Genomic DNA, 19,836 nt, shown 5'->3' with positions numbered 1-19,836 from the left:
AAATGAAGTTTCTGAAAGGAGTGCTGATACTGTTGTTTGTCTTCTAAATATGATAAAAGATATTGAGCTGATGCTATTTCCTCATTCAGGCATCTGCTGCAGTAAAATCTGCCAGGCACTGCATTTTGCAAGAAAGACTTCGTAAGTTTAGGAAGCAATTTTGATGCTTTCCGGAAGGGAATTGATGAATTTGTTGTAGAATGTTGCCTTCCATTAAGAGATCACAGTCCCTTGAGAGACAAAATATGGCATAAAACGTCTCTATAATGAGATTTTAGATGAAATGGCGTATGGCTTTTAGTGCCGGGAGTGTCCGAGGACCTGTTCGGCTTTGGTCTTCTTAGATCCCTTCATTGTGGCTCGTCACTTATGAAGACAGCCTTCACATTAAGAAAGTAACGCAGTATCTACTTTTACAAGCACCGTGCTCGACAGGAAGTCACCTATACAGTGCAGATCTCTCACATTGGAACATTTTTCAATCTTTAAAGAACTGAAAGGAACGGGAGATCTTGTTCGTCAGATTTATTTATTGTTATACATCGTTATTTAATCCAGCTGCGAACAATCGAGTCAATTTCATCATAGATCTTCATCCATTCTGCATATCTCTCGTCTGCTGCTTTAAAGTGTTTTCTTCCACCGTACATTTCACAGTGAGACAACCCTGCAACAAGTAAGAAAATACAAAATAAACTAACACTCGGCCTGAAGATCCCCCCAGTGGATAGAACTTGATATCAATAAGGGGAGGAGTGCAGATATCTCCCTGTCGTAACATGTAGGGGCGTGACTTAGCAAACTGCTAACCCCCAGACGGATGGTCGCGACGATCTCCCTTGACCAACAGTTGTTCTCTTCCGATCCACACGATACTTGAATTCTGATTCATACAGAAAATTTCATGGCCATATTTTCCTTCCTTTCCGTTTCTTCTTGATTTGGTGATCTCGGGGTCAGTAGCTGAATCTGACATTCGTTGCCTGGTTTCTCATCCGATACCCCTTGATCAACATTTGCTCTCTTCCGGTCCCAGCAGCCTTAGCTCTGAGGCTTTTGACTACTCGAGGTTCGGGCTTCTCACATTTCCTCTCTTGATAGAAGTCCCTCATTTTAATACTTCAAGTTCACCTCAACAAAAGATAGTATTCCCTGTGGTATGTAACACTTACCTTGAAAGACGAACGCCCTCGCCGAGCTGGAGAGGTCCCAGAGTACTCCTAGTGGGTGCCAGGGGTCATTGGAGCCGTGCATGAAGACCACGTTCGTCACGTTCGGAGTTTTCCCCCCATATCGCAGATTGGTTTTCCGTATATTGTCTTCAAGCGTTTCCATGCTGATGCTGTAACAAGGGCACTAATTGCAGTGGGCAGCACATTAGGAATGCAGCATATTAAGCAGAACACTGCAGAAGTTCAACACCTGGAACGAAGTCCTAAAGGGAAGAACACTTTGGCACTCCCTATTTTTAATGTTTATATGGAACAAGCGGTGTTAGAAAGCACTAGTAAGAGAAAGAATTACAATTCGAGTAGGCGAAGTCAAAACATTAGTTATATCATCTGATTTTGTAAATAATCCTTGACTGTATGGGCATAGTCCCAGAGAACAAGCACAGATTGACGATAATGTAGCGATAACGGTAATGTGAGAAACGTCACACTGAAAATGAATCCTTAAATGAATTAGTGAGGAAAATAAAATATACTCAAGTTGAAGAAGGAGAAAGCCTTCCTAATGCAAAGAATAATATTCACCTCGAACAGAGAGAATGATGCATGTTTGTTGAATAGAGAACTGAATGCTGCGAGATCAGATAATGAAGTGAGAGGGTGACAACTTGATTATCCAGTTGATTTAGCAGGGAAATTATTCCTGTGGGCAAATGTGATTTAAAAACGGTACACGTTACAGTTACAAAGATATGGCACATGTGGACTGGTAACCCTTACCATACACACAAAAACTTCAAGTGCAGAATTTGTTCCCGGTTGTCTCTGATCGACCTGAATCAAGTAGATGCATAGAATATATTCGCTGTTTGTCTTATGGCGGGATGTGGTGCAGCTCTTCAGGGTTGCTGACAGTGGGGTTCGAACCTGTTATCTTCCGACTGTAAGGTGGCAGGTACGTAGCCTAAACCGCGCAGTCAAGCCACTCCGTCAAAAATGTTTCATTGACGAATAGGAGGCGGGTTTGAACACATCATGTTCCCCGTGGCCCTTGTCGCCAATAATAATATGAATAAAGAAGGAACAATTTACAAAATAAACGATTTGAAATATGTTATCTTCCTACTCGAAGAGCGAGCGAGTTGGCCGTGCGGTTAGGGGCGCAAGCTGTGAGCTTGCATTTGGGAGGTAGTGCGTTCGAACCTCACTGACGGCAGCGATGAAAGAGGGTTGTCCGTGGTTTCCTATTTTCACAGAAGCAAAGCTGGGATCACGGCCGCTTACATCCCAGTACTAGCCCTTTCCTCCCCCATCGTCCCCATAAGACCTATCAGTGTTGGTGCCACGTACAGCAACCTAAAAAAATGACATCAAAGAAACGCAGAAGTAAAAATAGTAATAATAAAAACATTAACTAAATGTGTCTACTTTTGCAGTAGTTCATTAGATAAATATTAACTTCTGTAATTTCTGTCAACCCTGTTTACTTGCGATAAACAATCATATTACCAACTTATGGATATACATTGCTAAGTAAGATCCAAAACACATTAAGAGAGAAGAAGAATTTAATGAATAAAGGTATAGTGTGAAAGTTTTATATTTCAACTAATTTTGTGCTGCCCGACACCTACATTTAATTTGAGGTACCTACGACATCAACTCTCGAACTGAGCATTAATCTCCTAACGTCGTTCCACTCATATAGGTACCTCGCTGGAAACATTTAACGAGGAACTGCTGGTAAGAGGTACTTTTTGATGCAACCTCTTTGATGTCTTTGGGGAGAGCGGGGACAGGGACACAGAGCGAGTATTATGGAGATGAAAGTTGCTGGAGAGTTGAGCACAATATTCTCCACAAGCACCACCACCAACAGTACAATAGCAGCCGTTCAAACAATTCGTCCCTTAAGCGACAGACTTCTCAACTGTAAGCTACAATGCGATACCGGTAGTCTGTTTCACAGTTGAACATCTACCAATGTCAACAAATAAATGAACATGTACCTTTTAATGTTTACGAAATTTTCCTATTTTTTAAGAGTTGAGTGTTTTTTATGCAACTTACTTCCATTGATTACAATCCAGTCTAAACAGTGTATTGACGTTAGGCCATATTCCAAATGGCTGCTTCTTCGACGATAATGTCCTCCAATAGCCAAATTCGTGACAAATTTGGTACAACCACATATCTGAAACACATATGACAACCAATCAATCAATCAATCAATCAATCAATCAATCAATCAATCAATCAATCAATCAATCAATCAATCAATCAATCAATCAATCAATCAATCAATCAATCAATCAATCAATCAATCAATCAATCAATCAATGAAATGCATCGTTTCCTTACTGCAAAACCCTGCGCATGAGATCAGAGAATACTGTAAAATGATTGTATCGCTTGGCTATCGTAGGAGGTGGAAGGAGGCTACAAGCACTAACAAGCCCGGCACTTCGAGAAATGAAGTCATCTGCAAAAGAACAGAAAGGGCCATCAGTGTCCTCAAAATGAAAGGCTCCCTAGGCCTCGAAAACCTAACACCGTCAGGTCGGAAAAGAACAAGACTTGATTGAAGGAGGTCGAATAGGTTAGATGGAAGGAAGTTGGCACCAGTAAGTTGAAGCCATCCGAGATTCAGCTAGAGGAACCGTGGTCGCTATTCGACGCTCCTGGTCCCACCTTTACGACAAGGAGGGGAGCTCAGCTTGCGAGCGTGTTACGACCATAGAGTTAGTAAATAATACACTAGAGTTAGCATTGGCGCTGCAGCGCCCTCTTTGGCGAAAGCTGGAGCTTCCCGATAAATTGAAGTATACACTTCTCTGAAGGAAAATGCCAGTCTCCTGTGCCGCATAGAGAGGTTCATAAAGGGCAGTGGCGTACATTTCACAGGTATGTTTCATTGAAGTTAATTTCCGTGCGTAACACTTATTGTCATGTGACTTGCCCATTTGGGCTGACCTCGCGAGTCGGCGTGAATGAGATTCTTTGGATCTTTCCTTGAAGACTGAAATTAATGATTTAGGAAATATAAGAGATGACAGTTTCCTTTCATTGACTGCCCATGCCTTTGAAAGCGAATATCCAGAAAAATCATGTGCACGATACCAAGGGAGAGGCTGCAGGCTTGCATTCTGCAGATAGTGGGTTTGAACCCCACTGTCGGCAGCCCTGAATATGGTTTCCAATTTTCACACCTTAATTAAGGCCACAGTCGTTTCCTTTCCACTCCTAGCCCTTTCCTGTCCCATATTCGCAGTAGGACCTATCTGTGTCGGTGCGACGTAAAGCAAGTAGGTACAAAATAGGTGATAAGAAAAGATGTGCATGATAGCCTGGAATTGTGCTCCGTTTTTCACTTTCTGTGTGTATTTGTATTAAAAGCTATTGAATATATTCTCTGTATATACAGTTCGTTGCTTTCCCTTCGTACAATACGTGTAGCAATTCCCGTTCACACTTTACCAGATTTTACAGTGTAGAGACTAGATGTGCAACACCATGTGAACATCTGATTCCTTTACTTTCGTCAATATTATTCGCTTAAATGACATATAGGACTGTATTGAACGAGCGTGTTGGTAGCGCGGTTAGGGACACGCAGCTTTAAGCTTGCTTTCGGGAAGTAGTGGGTTTAAACCCCACTGTCGGCAGACCCGAAGATGGTTTTCCATGTTTCCCATTTTCACACCAGGCTGTACCTTAATTAAGCCCACGGGCGCTTCCTTCCCACACCTAGTTTCTTTCAGTCCCATCGTTGCCAGAAGACCTCTGTGCGATATGAAGCAAATTGTAAAAAATTATTGTAAGCATTTTTTCAGTTCTCGTCAATTTACCACTCTCCCTTTCCATTAACGGAAATCATTTCACAAGTTAAAATCTTAAAGCAAATCTTACATTTCAGGAAAAGCTAAACAAAAACTCCATAATAGGCTGAAACCACAACCGAATGCCATATTTCCACTTGTCATCGCGTTCACAAAACATCGACAATGATAATTGTACCAGGAGGTACACCCTTATCCCACGCATTCTAATTCTGCGCCTAATTGTACTCTCCTACTGATAAAAATGTGCAACTGATAATGTAATAAATTTTGAACTTTTGTCTCAAGGTGTCACTACTAAAACATAGGATCCTGCACCCTGGTGCGAAGTGAAAGAACTTTTCTGAAGAAGTTTTGTATCTCTAGGTTTCTGGTAACTAAGTGATGTTCATTTATTTCTGGGTTGGTAATATTTCCCTCCTTTTCGCCAGTTTTGAATTTAGCCAATCCCGAATTTTTGTAATTAATTTCTAACCTATCATGTGTTTCTTCTCCATTTTTGTATCAGCCAATAAAATTTATGTGGGTGTGTCTTAATGATTCATGAAAGATCTCGAATCTTCCCTGAGGGTTTAAATACCGTGGCTTTTCACGCCTCTTGGCCACTTCATCGTCGTATTTCTGAGAGTGCGGGTGTAAAGCAGAAGGCGGGTAGGCGCCTCTTTCATCAGGCAGCAGTTCTCCGTCAAGGTAATGGCCACATAACATCTTTCATTATTGCTTTCTTCGCTAGTTTAGCCCGAGGCGAAGGTCCGAATCTTTAAACATGTAACTTTAGTTTGTAAATGTAACCTTCTTCTGTCTAATGTAAAAACTTCAAAAGTCTTTAACTGTAAATCTGGGGTAGAGACTGCTTTACCCTCTCGAGTTCCCCTTCATTTTTGATTGGAGGTGACTACGTTTCCATAACCGATTTTCTATTCTTAATGCATTAAAATATGCTTATACGAGTCACCTCCCTAGTGTGGGAACAGCCCCTGATTAATCGGCCTAGTGCTCCTTAGGTTTTAACAAGTGTTCATGTAGGAGTGCAAGTACTCGCCTCCAGACATCTTGCTATTTTGGGCCATTTTATTAACCTGTTCCTTTTCATAAAAGCCCTTGTAGGTTGGGTATGAGATACCCCTGTTTCAAATTGTAAAATTGGGTCATAGAAGGCCAGAGTGTTGTAAATTTTTTATGTTGAGAATTTGAGAGCCTGATAGTTCTTTCCTTAAAATTTTGTACTTACAATGTGTGCCTCTTGGAGGCTAGGTATGTTGTTGGTGGAGTAAGTGCTCCGTGAACTAGGGGTTTTCTGCCCCTGAACCTTTGTACCTTCTTATAACTGGGAGCCGTGAGCTCAAGAAATGCTAAGCGAGGGGCTGGAAGCCCGGATTACTAAATTTTGGATGTACTGGCCTTGTAAAAACCTTGTCATGGTACCGGATATGTTATTGCGATCGCACCTAGTGAAAGACTGTTAATGTTTTTGTGTTGTTAATTGTTAAAATTCAAAAAATATAACCTTTGTTTAAGTTTTAAAGTAACTTTAATTTCGTAGTTAGAACCATTCAAGTCCACACCTTCTTTTCACCTCTGCTGGTCCACGGGTAATCCCGTAACAAGTGGTAGCAGAGCGTGGTTGAATGGGTCTCAATTAAGCCCCTTTTGACGGCTAAATAGTGCATCGAACTCTAAGTATTTTCTCAGTTGCTGGAATATTTTTTCTAAATTTGTAAAATCTTTTCTATCATGTCCGGCCCTAGCGAAGTCCTCCATCCTGGCCACTTCCGCAAGGAGGAATTTTTTTCTAGAAACTCCCCATTAAGAAGGTCGAATCTGGGGGCATGCTTGTTCAAGGGATTGTGAAATTAAGGTTCCATCTGGTTGCCCCTTTCAAGTGGTTTCTTTTGAGTGATGATCATTGTTTTGGTCGTGTGACATCAACCTTGTCATTCGTTTCGAGTGCTTCCTAACTGCACTTTTCCTATCGGTTGCCTCTTTAAGATGTAGTTTTTGGGCGAGGTCGTTGGGTATGTTCATGGGCTAAATTCTTTGCGGTAGACCTACTCTCATTGTATAGGCACTACGCCTTCAGGCCAACCTCTCCTTATCTCTCCTATTAAGCCTTGCTGGATGTCACTTCTAATGGTCGTCTGCTATGATAAAATGTGTATATTTTATTTGCTCGTCTTATTTTTCTTCCTGGGTCGGGCATTTCTCAGCCCAATTCTTCCCATGTATCTAATGAGCTTGTGGCGTTCAGGTGTCGCTTACGTCCTAGTTCTCTGTAATGGAAGCTTTCGATGTTGTGTGGAATCTAAGTTCCTTGGGACCTGTAGCCTTCTCTAGGTAGGATCTGTATATCGTCTATTCCCTAGGCTTGATCGTAGGGTACTCTAATTTTGTGGCACGTATTGGTTGGTAAGGTTGCGTGATTGCGAGGTATGCAAACGAAGTATGTGTTCCTTTCGGCCAACATTCTGTTGTGTCTTCACTTTATATGCCCCTCCCATCGGTGATGGGTCAGATGGGGTAAAGCTTCCTACATACTTAAAGTGTTCCCCGTCATGATTTTTGATCTTCCCTGTTTTCGTCCTCACGACATACACATTTCTCGGTCTCACTTCTCTATTTTTGACAGGGCCCACTCAGTTGAGGAATTTTTGTTTCCTTTGAGATGTGTTTCTACGCTTACGACCCGCTATCCGGTCCTCCTGCTCAAGTTCACCCATGATGTCTTTTGTATTTTGATGCTTTGTAGGGTAATATTTTTGTGTAATAGGGGATCTTGTATGGGAGTTATAGACTCCTTTTGGATATACATTTTTCTCTTTTGTGATTTAGGGTATTTATGATGTAAGAGAATGGGAGGATGTATTGGGAGTATGTTGCTTCTTTTGGGTATTGATGCATTTCTCGTGGTATTTCTTGTCGGTATTGTGAGGTCATGGTGTTACCTCTCTTTTGTGTAATTTGTATTGTGTCTTTTGTCTTGTAACATGGGTGTAACTAAGTCACCCCAGAGTGATTATCCCCGGTAGGACATTTGTATCGGTATGAGGCGTGTTTCGGCCTTTGGATTTATCGATGAGGTTCTACACATTAATTACTCCTGGGAGTTGTGCTTTTTCTTCGGGGCAGGCTCTTATACGGCAGTAAACCATCTGGATCGTTTATTTGAGGTTCATCCCTACGAAGTTCTCGATAGTTTTTTTATTTTTTTATTCTACCATCTCAAGAATTCCTCCTGGGAAGTAGGTGCCATTATCTTCCGTTAAATTCTTTCGGGAGTCTATCATAACAGTCCACGGGTAATCCAGTAACACCGAGTGGTTTCAGCCTATTATGGAGTTTTTGTTTAGCTTTTCCTGAAATGTAAGATTTGCTTTAAGATTTTAACTTGTAAAATGAAGTGGCCAAGAGGCGTGAAAAGCCACGGTATTTAAACCCTCAGGGAAGATCCGAGATCTTTCATGAATCATTAAGACACACCCACATAAATTTTATTGGCTGATACAAAAATGGAGAAGAAACCACAACCGAGTGCCATATTTCCACTTGTAATCGCGTTCAGAAAACATCGACAACTACTTACACAGTTTTCGGAAATGTTTCCGAATAGGACACCTCAGAACAATACGGTTTAAAATAGTGTAGATCTTGAATAACTCCCCCATCCAAGACAGCTTCAGCCAAATAATAATGAAATTTGAGACTGTCGTCTGAAGAATACGAAGGAACCCTGAAATTTTAAAACAGATAAATTATCATCGGAATTTTTCCCACGGGAGTTCCTTCATGTGCCGGCAAATCTATCTACAAGAGGTTGACATATTTGAGCACCCTCAAGTATCAACGGACTGAGTCAGGCTCGAACCCACCAGCTTGGGCTCACAAAACCAGCGTCTAAGCCGGCGATGGCACTATTTTGTCTACTTTACCCCAAAATACAACGGTTTAGGCCCAAAAACTCGTGCATCCGCTTCCTACGAGAGAGTACATTTTCTGTCGTTGGGCAGAATTATAGCAAAGTCGTGGTCATTTACACAAACGATAGCAAATTATACGTGCCCGCCTTCTAAACGTTACGAACAGTAAGTTGGTTTTGTGTTATTTAACTGCACCTGAACACCGTCCTCTTTTAATACGCATTTCTCCTGTATTTATGCTTTTAGGACTTTACTGTTTACTGGAGAGAAGCATCGCAAGTATACTGTTGTATCTGAGAATATTTCCATATAAGATTTTTAAACCATATCTATATCCACAGAGTCCCCTATTTACATTGATGAGTACAACGGAGTGAGCTTTTTGCCAAACTGCTGCTCCGCTCGCCACACTGATTCTCTCGTACACTGTGGCGCCAATGCTACCTCTAGTGTATTATTTACTAACACTATCCCTCGCCTGTCGTGATGTGCGAACCTTAGTTCCCTCTTTTTCTTGGCAACCACTTGCGTTAGACTCCTCAGCCTGGCGATATTAGGTTCGCGAGGTCTGAGGATTCCTTCCTTCCACGCACTTCGTGACTTTCTTTTGCCGATAGGCTACATTCACTCTTCCGAACATTCGGATATCTTCAATTTTGTTTCCTCTGGTCTGCGTTTTGAGAGGGTGTTTACCCAGTTGTAGTTCCTTTTAAACCGAGCTCGATAGTTGCAGTCGCTTAAGTGCGGCCAGTATCCAGTATTCGGGAGATAGTAGGTTCGAACCCCACTGTCGGCAGCCCTGAAAATGGTTTTCCGTGGTTTCCCATTTTCACACCAGGCAAATGCTGGGGCTGTACCTTAATTAAGGCCACGGCCGCTTCCTTCCCACTCCTAGCCCTTTCCTGTCCCATCGTCGCCGTAAGACCTATCTGTGTCGGTGCGACGTAAAACAGCTAGCAAAAAAAAGTTCCTTTTAAAACAATAATCACCACCACCGTCAAGTTTCTGTATTCCCTTTCCTCATGGCAATGAGCAGCACCAAGGTATTTTTCCCTTTTGTACTTCCAGGATTCGAATTTGGATAATTTACTTTTATGAACTAACTTACAATAACTATTGCGATTTCTCTTAATAATTACATACTTACTGGCGGCATGTCCTGTTAGTGAGGCGCCAACAAAGCTGCCACTTGTTTCCTGGCTGCGAGGCATGGTGAAGTTTACGAGGATATCCAAGACTGACTTTTCGTGAGTGTATCTTCTTACCGAATAGCACACCTCAGAACAATACGGTTTAAAATAGTGTAGATCTTGAATAACTCCCCTATCCAAGACAGCTTCAGCCAAATAATAATGAAATTTGAGACTATCGTCTGAAGAATACGAAGGAACCCTGAAATTTTAAAACAGATAAATTATCATTTACGGAACAAATCGGTAAATGAAATTTTGCTCTTATTTCTATTTCAAAGAGTCGGACCTCCTTCTATTTTCACTACACTAGTTGTTCTTCCCCATGAAAATAATATTCACTACCGTCTAATCACCTTCGAGTGTGAGACCACTTGTTGTGTTCAGACATGAAAATAAGAGAACAGTCGAAACGAGCAGTGCTCATGCGCCTACTGGTACCACACATATCACCAGCCGGTCTGTTTTACTTATTCCTAGATTTTGCTCTGTTCAGAAGCCACTTTTTCATAAAGATAATGCCCGCCCTACACTGTTCACATTTTCCGGCTGTAGTTACTACTCAGTCTCCTGATTTGTTGTCGAATGATCATGGGAGCGTGGAGCCCCTTTACTGAGACTGGCTCCTCACTCTCAACTCCCTGGTCAGCTCATTTTAGAACCTGTGGCCCTCACTATTTCCCTGCCAGTCGTAAAAAGGGGACTGAATGGGATGAAACTGGAGGCGTCTCATTTTTGGAACATGGGATGGTAACCACGGGAGTTCTGGTGATGAATCTTGAATTGCTTCCCTTTTTGTGCGGTAGGCTCCTGACTAGAATCTTTCCAACCTGACTTCCCTGGCTCAACCCATGTCCCTTTTCTACCCCGAAAGTTACAGATTTGTGAGGTCCTTAACTGCATCTTTCCTTTTTTTTGTCGGTAACTTCATACTTCTGAGTATCGAACCTCTAAGTTCTCTCTCTTTCGATTACTGTTAATTGAGGAAGGTCTTTTCACGATTATCAAAGCACCATCTTCTCAATTTTACTCTTATTATTGTTAATACCAACTACGAAGAATAACATAGAGAGGTGGAGGATAACTGAACACAGACCAACTACAATACTGAGACTAGAATACCGAGAAAGCAGGGCTTCCGTACCGGACCAAAGCTGGCATGGCGACGAATAACCTACTAATGGTCGTGGATATTTTCTTGAAGGAAAGTATGAATCGATGGTTTTTAAAATCATAATAATCGATCCGTAAAAAAAGCAATGGTAATTTTACGTACTCATTATCTAGGAAAGTAATATGCATAGAGAGGATTTTAAAATGATTACGCCAAACATCAAGTTATCAATAACTAACAGTCTTTACTTTGTTCAAAACATGAATACGAATTAAAGAAAGAAAGGAACACAAAACCAACAAATAAAAAATCCCCTGTTATTAACACCACGACAGCATGCCCATTAACCCGTCAAGTATCCTTCACTAGTACTGAACACATCTAACAAACAATTTGAATGTGGTGTAGTTTTCACAAAATAAGCAAAAACGCTGTTATCTTGCTAATGAGATTACTCATCTTTTTCCTTATGTGCTGTTTCTGCCACATCAGTCTTTCTCTCTTTGAAGTCTTTGAAGTTTCTCGGCGATTTCTTTGGAGTTTCTCTTTTCATGTGAGACCTTCGTATAATTAGTCTAATGTTTGTCAAAGGGACACCACACTTACAAACATCATTTGAATTATTAACGCTACTTTCAAAGGCTTCTATTCAGGAAGTTTCCCATATTAAGACTTTGTCAGTCGGTTCAATACTACCGTCTTCGTAGCTACTGAGATGACTTACCAGAGTATCAAATTTCCTCTATCTGTCACACTTGAGGTCGTCTTCTTATTCACATTTTAATCCCTTCGTCCCGTTCCCTGATGCGAGGTCGGGGCTGACGCGTAACGACGTTGTATGACGCCTCAGTTGAGGACGTCATAAAAATGGAACTGGGTAAGGAGTTGAAGGGAATCGACTGTGGCTTATGAAAAGGAACTGGGAGCTTGGCCATCCCTCTCTGTCACAGTATTTTTCTCTTTGTAATTTTCAAAATACACTTGCACATCTCGGTCAGTCGTCATTTCAAAACCCACTAATGTCTGCCTTTAGAACACACCCACACTTTTATCACGAGTGTGTGTCTTATGTTCTTCGCACTCGTCGCTACTTCCTTCCTCGAGGTTAACTACTGTTTATGTGCGAAGGCTGTTTGTAATACTTCCCAGGAATGCGAACTGGTTCAACGGGAAGTATATTGCGGACAATTAACTCAGCTACAAATCCTTGATGCAGACGACATTTTTATTATTTATAGTAAAATAATTCTAGCGATGAATGCAGAGAAACCATTTCTCTCGAACACTCATCCTTCAGCGAGAGCAGAACTACCCGAAAAATTGCCGGTTTTTACTTACCGTGCATTCTACAACGCCACTTGAACTATATGTCATCATCATCATCATCTGCTTACCCTCCAGGTTCGGTTTTTCCCTCGGACTTAGCGAGGGATCCCACCTCTACCGCCTCAAGGGCAGTGTCCTGGAGCTTCAGACTCTTGGTCGGGGATACAACTGGGGAGTATGACCAGTACCTCGCCCAGGCGGCCTCACCTGCTATGCTGAACAGGGGCCTTGTGGAGGGATGGGAAGATTGGAAGGGATAGGCAAGGAAGAGGGAAGGAAGCGTCCGTGGCCTTAAGTTAGGTACCATCCCGGCATTCGCCTGGGGGAGAAGTGGGAAACCACGGAAAACCACTTCCAGGATGGCTGAGGTGGGAATCGAACCCACCTCTACTCAGTTGACCTCCCGAGGCTGAGTGGACCCCGTTCCAGCCCTCGTACCACTTTTCAAATTTCGTGGCAGAGCCGGGAATCGAACCCGGGCCTCCGGGGATGGCAGCTAATCACGCTAACCACTACACCACAGAGGCGGACACTATATGTGCAAACACGAAATAATTAACTTACACGTAAGAGCGCCTAGCGACTGAAATACGTTTCTTTCACAGATTCGAAATAATTATGTCACAATTACAAACTCATGTCCTTGATCATCGTTACCCAACTTTCAACAGATTCAGTACGTCTGTCCTTTGTTCACTTCTCACCGAGGACGTAATCTGCCGGTGTACGGGGCTACCAACATGTCCACGTTGGTGTCGCGAAGCCTGTTTGTTTCATCATGCTAATACGTTGAAGGTGATGGGGAGGTGAACTGTAGACGATCTGCAAATTACAACTAAGATTTTGAGCCCTAGATGTTGGCTCAAGATTAATTCTAGATCAGGTTTCAACAAACAACCATTAATCACCAAATATGGAAATACCGCTTAAGTAGACAAATTTAAGTGTCTAGGCGAAATTATTGAACCAACAGCGTTAAATCAGCAAGCTAACAAACAAATAATTGAAAAACTTGAAAGAGCATACAAAGGGAACAGATCCAATGAAAGGAGTATTTCAAAAAGAGCCAATAGCGCAGTAGCTGTGCACACCGGTGTCAAATCTCGAATAAAGATGATCGAAAAACAAGAAATAAAAAGCCTCGGGAAAATATTAGGACCAAAATGCGAAAATGGAATTTGGAAGAACAAGAAATCACATGAAATATATCATGTTACAGAAAAAATCACAGATGAATTAGGAAACGACGATTACAAATTTTTGTTTACTTATATAGAATATATCATAACAGGCTCACAAATAAAAGTTAAACTCAGCCTTATCAATCACAATAATTGGCTAAAGAAAATCGACATTAATGAAGAAACCTTGCAAGATAGAATAAAATTTAGAATCTTAATTCATTAATAAGAATCTTTCGTAAAGCCCATCCGACTAAATACGGGATGGACTGTAGAACGTAAAAAGGAACACAGCGAGACGATGAAGAGATATTGGGAAGAGAAGAAGAGAAAACAAAAAAGTGAAAAAATTTCAAACGCTCTGCTTAGTTGGGCAAAACGAATCAAGAAAGGATAATGAATGATCTTGTCCAGGCCCTACCCTACTCTGTTTTGAACAGCAAAGTAGACCTAAGCACGATAATGAGTTGTAGAAGATGATTAAGGAAGTAAATCACTACTTCTTATACTTACATCGTTTAGCAGAAGGTTCCTCATCAGGTGGGTTTTCTCGCTTACGTTCCGTTTGTGGTGTGTGCTCCATTTTCTTCATGTGCCAATGTGAGCGAAAAGGAAATATGTTTGGGATGGCATTTGCCAGTAATCGCCGCTGGTCACTTATTTGATACATGCACTGATTTTCGAAGTGTACATAGCATAAGTGGCTATATTGAGTGTGGTACGATTTGTCTCCTTTCATCCTAACAAACCCATTGTTATCTTAAGTCCTAGTTTCTGACTTCTCACTTTTTCAACCTTACGAAGTTCAAACAGGTCGCACAATTTCTCTGTCAGCTGATGGAATGTTAATGCGCCAACTTGCTTCATTTTGTCAACACAAAAGATTGCTCCTAGCGGTGATGTCAGGTGTTATTCTACCTAGACCTATATTGTAGTACACATACTGGCGGATGACCTGTTGACAGCTGCTCCGCCATGCTTTCTGCGGGAGGTGGAGCAACGTCGCCAACATCTACGCCCGGTATGACTGGAGTATGTTTATGTACGTTTGTTTCCCGCGGCAAAGATTTTGGGCATGCTTCTGTTTTTGACAACTAACAGCTGACGAGTGCCACCAGGAAACATGGCGGATGTGTTGCAATTTTCCGCAGACAGGTGCGCTGGATGAGTCCGTTCAGTTGGTCTACAATCCTCAGACCTCAAGTCAGATTTCGATTAGTGGCAATTGGCCGTGGGTGCGGGCCAGGCGTAGGTTAAATGTGATCGTGGAAATGAGTTTAAAGTAACAATTGTGAAATAGTTATTTCAAATCTGCATGTGATCGTACTTCGCGATTTTCAATTCTGATAACGAAATAGTTGTGTCGAGAGTTGCTTTTACGTAGAAGCTTAAAATACCTGTATGTTAATTATTTCGTGTTTGAACGTGCTTGTGTGTTTGAGTGGTGGTGTTATCTTAGAATGTAGTGTGCATAGATTAGGTTAACATGGACCGACCTTTCTGCAGATCAAATTACGGAAATTCTTCGGGTATGTCTACCCTCACCGAAGGATGGAGACTTCGAGAGAAATGGATTCGGTGTGTTGATAGCGAGAATTTTGCTGTAAAAAAACGAGACTGTCGTGTGCATCAAACATTTTAACTCTAAGTTTATTTCCTTTGAGAATAGTGAACATATTCGCGTCCCTAGGAAATATCGTAAATTGTCACCTGCGTCTTGTCCAACCGTATTCTACTATCAGCATAACACAGAGGACGAACAACAAGTGCGAGACGAAGCAGCCTTGGTGTGAAGATCATTTTCAGTGATTTACGACAAAAATGTGAGCCCGTTAAATGTGATTGCGGAATGTTATAGTGTTTTCAAGACCTATTGTAGATATTGCATCAGTATGAAAGTGACGACTGACCTTAAAGTGCAAGTGTTTTTTGATAGTAAAAACAGATATACATGTAGAAAATGTGGAACTATGGTAAGACATCTTGGAGTAGTATTGAAATGAGGGACAGGGTCTTTATTTAGGAGAACTTTCTGAAAAATAAAATTCTCAAAGCGTGTTACTCTCCTAGATGTCGGCGAGTTAGGGTCGCACATCTGTGAGTGGGTTCGAACCCCATTGTCGGCAGCCATGATGATCTTTTCCCATCCTTTCGTCATCGAAAGTGCAACGTTAAACAAGAAAACGAATCTCCTAAAAAATTACTATTTCTTTTACGTATCAAATGGTGAGCGTTCAGAAAACCCGCGATAAACATTTTCTGAGTACTGTAGTTGGTTTTGGAGTATGTAGTATAATGCAGGTCGTTGGGTAATACGGATGTTGCTAGTTGTTCTTCACCACCTCTTCCATTTCCTAATATGAATGGTTTCTACTTGCATTTCCGTTTTCACGACCATCTCTTATCTGGTAATGCGTACACCCCCTCAAACAATAATCGGCACTCGCCTACGACTGACACAGAGAAATCTCCCACGTTCTCACTTAGTACACAGTCATTACTGAGACAAGGTGATGGAGTATTTTGTTCCCTAGTGAAAGAATCTGACGACAGAAACTGTAACTTAATGCCATGGAAATTAAATGTTGTTGTTCGGGAAACGATACATGTTCTACTTACCCAAAGATTTTGGCGAGCTTCCTTTGACCATTAGGAGATTTTGCGAGCATGGCCAATTCCTGATTGGCTTCTAAAATGTTCTGGTGACATAGCGGAGCTCTCCCCTTTAGCACTTCCCCTATGACTTCAAAATACTCTGAAAAGAATGAAGATACCCATATACAGTAGCTGTTACTAACGCCAACAGCCCTCACCAACTCACTTTTGTACTGTTTGTCTGGTGTTCCTCGACGGTAGACCTATCAGAGTTCTTCACTGTCACGCCTATCAAGACCGTTTCCTTAACTGTTGGAAAAGTCCATCCTGTTCCTTTACGACCAGTGTTACATACAGTAGTTGTACTTTCCCCTGGACCAATGAGCACAGCCACCACCAGTACAATTTTACACCAGAAATGAGCCGGAGGGGCCACAAGACACTGGACTTTTCTATATCATTGGCACTTTTGCTACTGGAACCCAGCGCGAAGCGGGGGAGGTACAGAATAATTTCCTCGGTATCGCCTGCCTGACTAAAAGTTCTCAACTTGGGGGAATGCATTGGCATTACTTCCACTTTTCCTTGCCAGTCTTCTAACTTGCACATTTCCTATCCGACCTTTATTAGGCAACTCTCATTCTCCTTCAAACTTGAGTCTCTACCCTTCTCTTTTTTCCTCTGTACAGGCGGAACGCTTCGACATTCTCCAATTATAATTAAAAGAGGATAGTTTGTGCACCGTCATCACCGCCAATACAACTCCTTTAACGGCATTTACAACGCCCTCCTTACTCATCTCCTCGGAATATGCCCGCTCTTCTAAGGTGCCTCCCCCCCCCCCCTACTTTCAGGTGAGAAATGACGGTCATGATATATATTATTGCAATTCAAGGCAATTCTTATTCTACAATAATCTATATTTTGTATCACAATGATGGTTCATGGTGTGGGTTACTGTAGTCACGTCCTAGTTCGTGAACCACGGGCAACGGCTGAGTGGCCTAGTAAGTGGTCCTGAGTGTCGGGATACCAGTTGCTATGGAATGGGAGTGGGCATCTCGGACATATTCTGAGTCGTGGCCCTCCTTGTGCTCAGGCGGCTAGGGCTATACAATTCACCGGTAGTCCATAACCCGTTAGAGGAGAGATCCTCACTTGGACTATGTGCAAGTAGGGCAGCATCCTGCTTCATGAATTCACCGAGCTCAGAAAATTTTAAGCAAGCCTCGGACCTATGGGAGTAATGGAGTCCCACTCCCATTTGACAGGCGAGGGACTCCTTGAAAACAACTTGGCGAACGAAATGGAATTCGATGGGCAGCTATCAATATTAAAGTGGCTTATGGAAGAGAGAAACTAGAACTGACTGAGTCAGCAAAGAGGATGCATCTGGATGTGCTAGAAGTAAGTGATATTCGGGTAAGGGGAGATAACAAGGAAGAGATAGGAGATTATAAAGTGTACTTGATGGGTGCTAGAAAAGGAAGGACAGAGTCTGGGGTAGGGCTCTTTATCAGGAATACCATTGCACGCAACATAGTTTCAGTTAGGCACGTAAATGAGCGAAAGATGTGGGTAGATTTGTCAGGTGAGGAATTAGGACGAGAATTGTCTCAGTGTATTCACCATGTGAGGGTGCAGATGTGGATGACGTTGACAAGTTCTATGAGGTATTGAGTGACATCGTGGTCAGGGACAACAGCAAGGATAGAATAATGCTAATGGGCGATTTCAATGCAAGAGTTGGAAATAGAACTGAAGGATACGAAAGGGTGATTGGTAAATGTGGGGAAGATATGGAAGCTAATGGTAATGGGAAGCGTTTGCTGGACTTCTGTGCTAGTATGTGTTTAGCAGTTCCGAATGCATTCTTCAAACATAAGGCTATTCACCGCTGCACATGGGAGGCTAGGGGTACCAGATCCATAACAGACTATATCTCAACCGACTTCGAATTCAGGAAATCTGTTAAGACTGTACAAGTTTCTCGGGGATATTTCGATGATACAGACCACTATCTGATCTGTAATGAACTAAGTATCTCTAGGCCTAGGGTAGAGAAAATGAAATCCGTCTTCAAACGAATAATTCTAGAAAATCTCCAGGACGAGGAAATTAGACAGAAGTACATGGATATGATTAGTGAGTAGTTCCGAACAGTAGACAGTAAGCAGGTTTAGTATATAGAAAGAGAATGCGTGGCATACAGGGATGTTGTAGTAGAAACAGCAAGGGAATGCCTAGGAACAACTGTATGTAAAGATGGGAAAAGGCGAACATCTTGGTGGAATGTTGAAGTGAGAGCAGCTTATAAACGTAAAAAGAAGGCTTATCAGAAATGGCTCCAAACAAGGGCCGAGGCAGACAGGGATTTGTACGTAGATGAAAGAAACAGAGCGAAACAAATAGTTGTTGAATCCGAAAAGAAGTCACGGGAGGATTTTGGTAATAATCTGGAAAGGCTAGGTCAAGCAGCAGGGAAACCTTTCTGGACAGTTATAAGGAATCTTCGGAAAGGAGGAAAAAAGGAAATGAACAGTGTTTTGAGTAATTCAGGTGAACTCATAGTAAATCCCAGGGAATCACTGGAGAGGTGGAGGGAATATTTTGAACATCTTCTCAACGTAAAAGGAAATCTTCCTGGTGGTGTTGCGAACAGCCAAGTTCATGAGCAGGAGGAAAATGGTGTTGGTGAAATTACGCTTGAGTAAGTGGAATGGATGGTAAATAAACTCCATTGTCATAAAGCAACAGGATAGATGAAATTAGACCTGAAATGGTGAAGTATAGTGGGAAGGCAGGGATGAAATGGCTTCATAGAGTAGTAAAATTAGCATGGAGTGTTGGTAAGGTACCTTCAGATTGGGCAAAAGCAGTAATTGCACTTATCTATAAGCAAGGGAACAGGAAGGATTGCAACAACTATCGAGGTAACTCACTGATTAGAATACCAGGCAGAGTATTCACTGGCATCTTGGAAGGGAGGGTGCGATCAGTCGTTGAGAGGAAGCTGGATGAAAACCAGTGTGGTTTCAGACCACAGAGGGGCTGTCAGGATCAGATTTTCAGTATGCGCAAGATAATTGGAAAATGATACGAGAGGAATAGGCAGTTGTGTTTATGTTTCGTAGATCTAGAGAAAGCATATGACAGGGTACCGAGGGAAAAGATGTTCACCATACCGGGGGACTATGGAATTAAAGGCAGATTATTAAAAGCAATGAAAGGCATTTATGTTGACAATTGGGCTTCAGTGAGAATTGATGGTAGAATGAGTTCTTGGTTCAGGGTACTTACAGGGTTAGACAAGGCTGTAATCTTTCACCTTTGCTGTTCGTAGTTTACATGGATCAACTGGTGAAAGATATAAAATGGCAGGGAGGGATTCAGTTAGGTGGAAATGTAGTATACAGTCTGGCCTATGCTGACGACTTGGTCTTAATGGCAGATTGTGCCGAAAGCCTGCAGTCTAATATCTTGGAACTTGAAAATAGGTGCAATG

General features: G+C 42.0%; 1 protein-coding gene across 1 annotated transcript in view; it reads right to left on the bottom strand.

The window, feature by feature from the left end:
* Positions 1 to 525: 525 nt before the first annotated feature.
* LOC137501848 (putative serine protease K12H4.7) overlaps positions 526 to 19,836 on the bottom strand; it is a 76,530-nt gene continuing 57,219 nt past the window's right edge. The window contains exons 5-9 of the mRNA XM_068228951.1: positions 16,356 to 16,491; positions 10,073 to 10,317; positions 3,243 to 3,366; positions 1,173 to 1,342; positions 526 to 667 (exon numbers count right to left, since the gene is read on the bottom strand). Of these exons, the coding sequence (XP_068085052.1) occupies positions 546 to 667; positions 1,173 to 1,342; positions 3,243 to 3,366; positions 10,073 to 10,317; positions 16,356 to 16,491 (797 nt within the window). The 3' untranslated portion in view covers positions 526 to 545. The remainder of the gene's footprint in view (positions 668 to 1,172; positions 1,343 to 3,242; positions 3,367 to 10,072; positions 10,318 to 16,355; positions 16,492 to 19,836) is intronic.

The sequence above is a fragment of the Anabrus simplex genome, chromosome 8, assembly GCF_040414725.1.
Source record: "Anabrus simplex isolate iqAnaSimp1 chromosome 8, ASM4041472v1, whole genome shotgun sequence".
NCBI lineage: Eukaryota > Metazoa > Arthropoda > Insecta > Orthoptera > Tettigoniidae > Anabrus > Anabrus simplex.
Note: the sequence above shows the minus strand (reverse complement) of the source record. Positions and strands in the feature narration are given on the sequence as shown.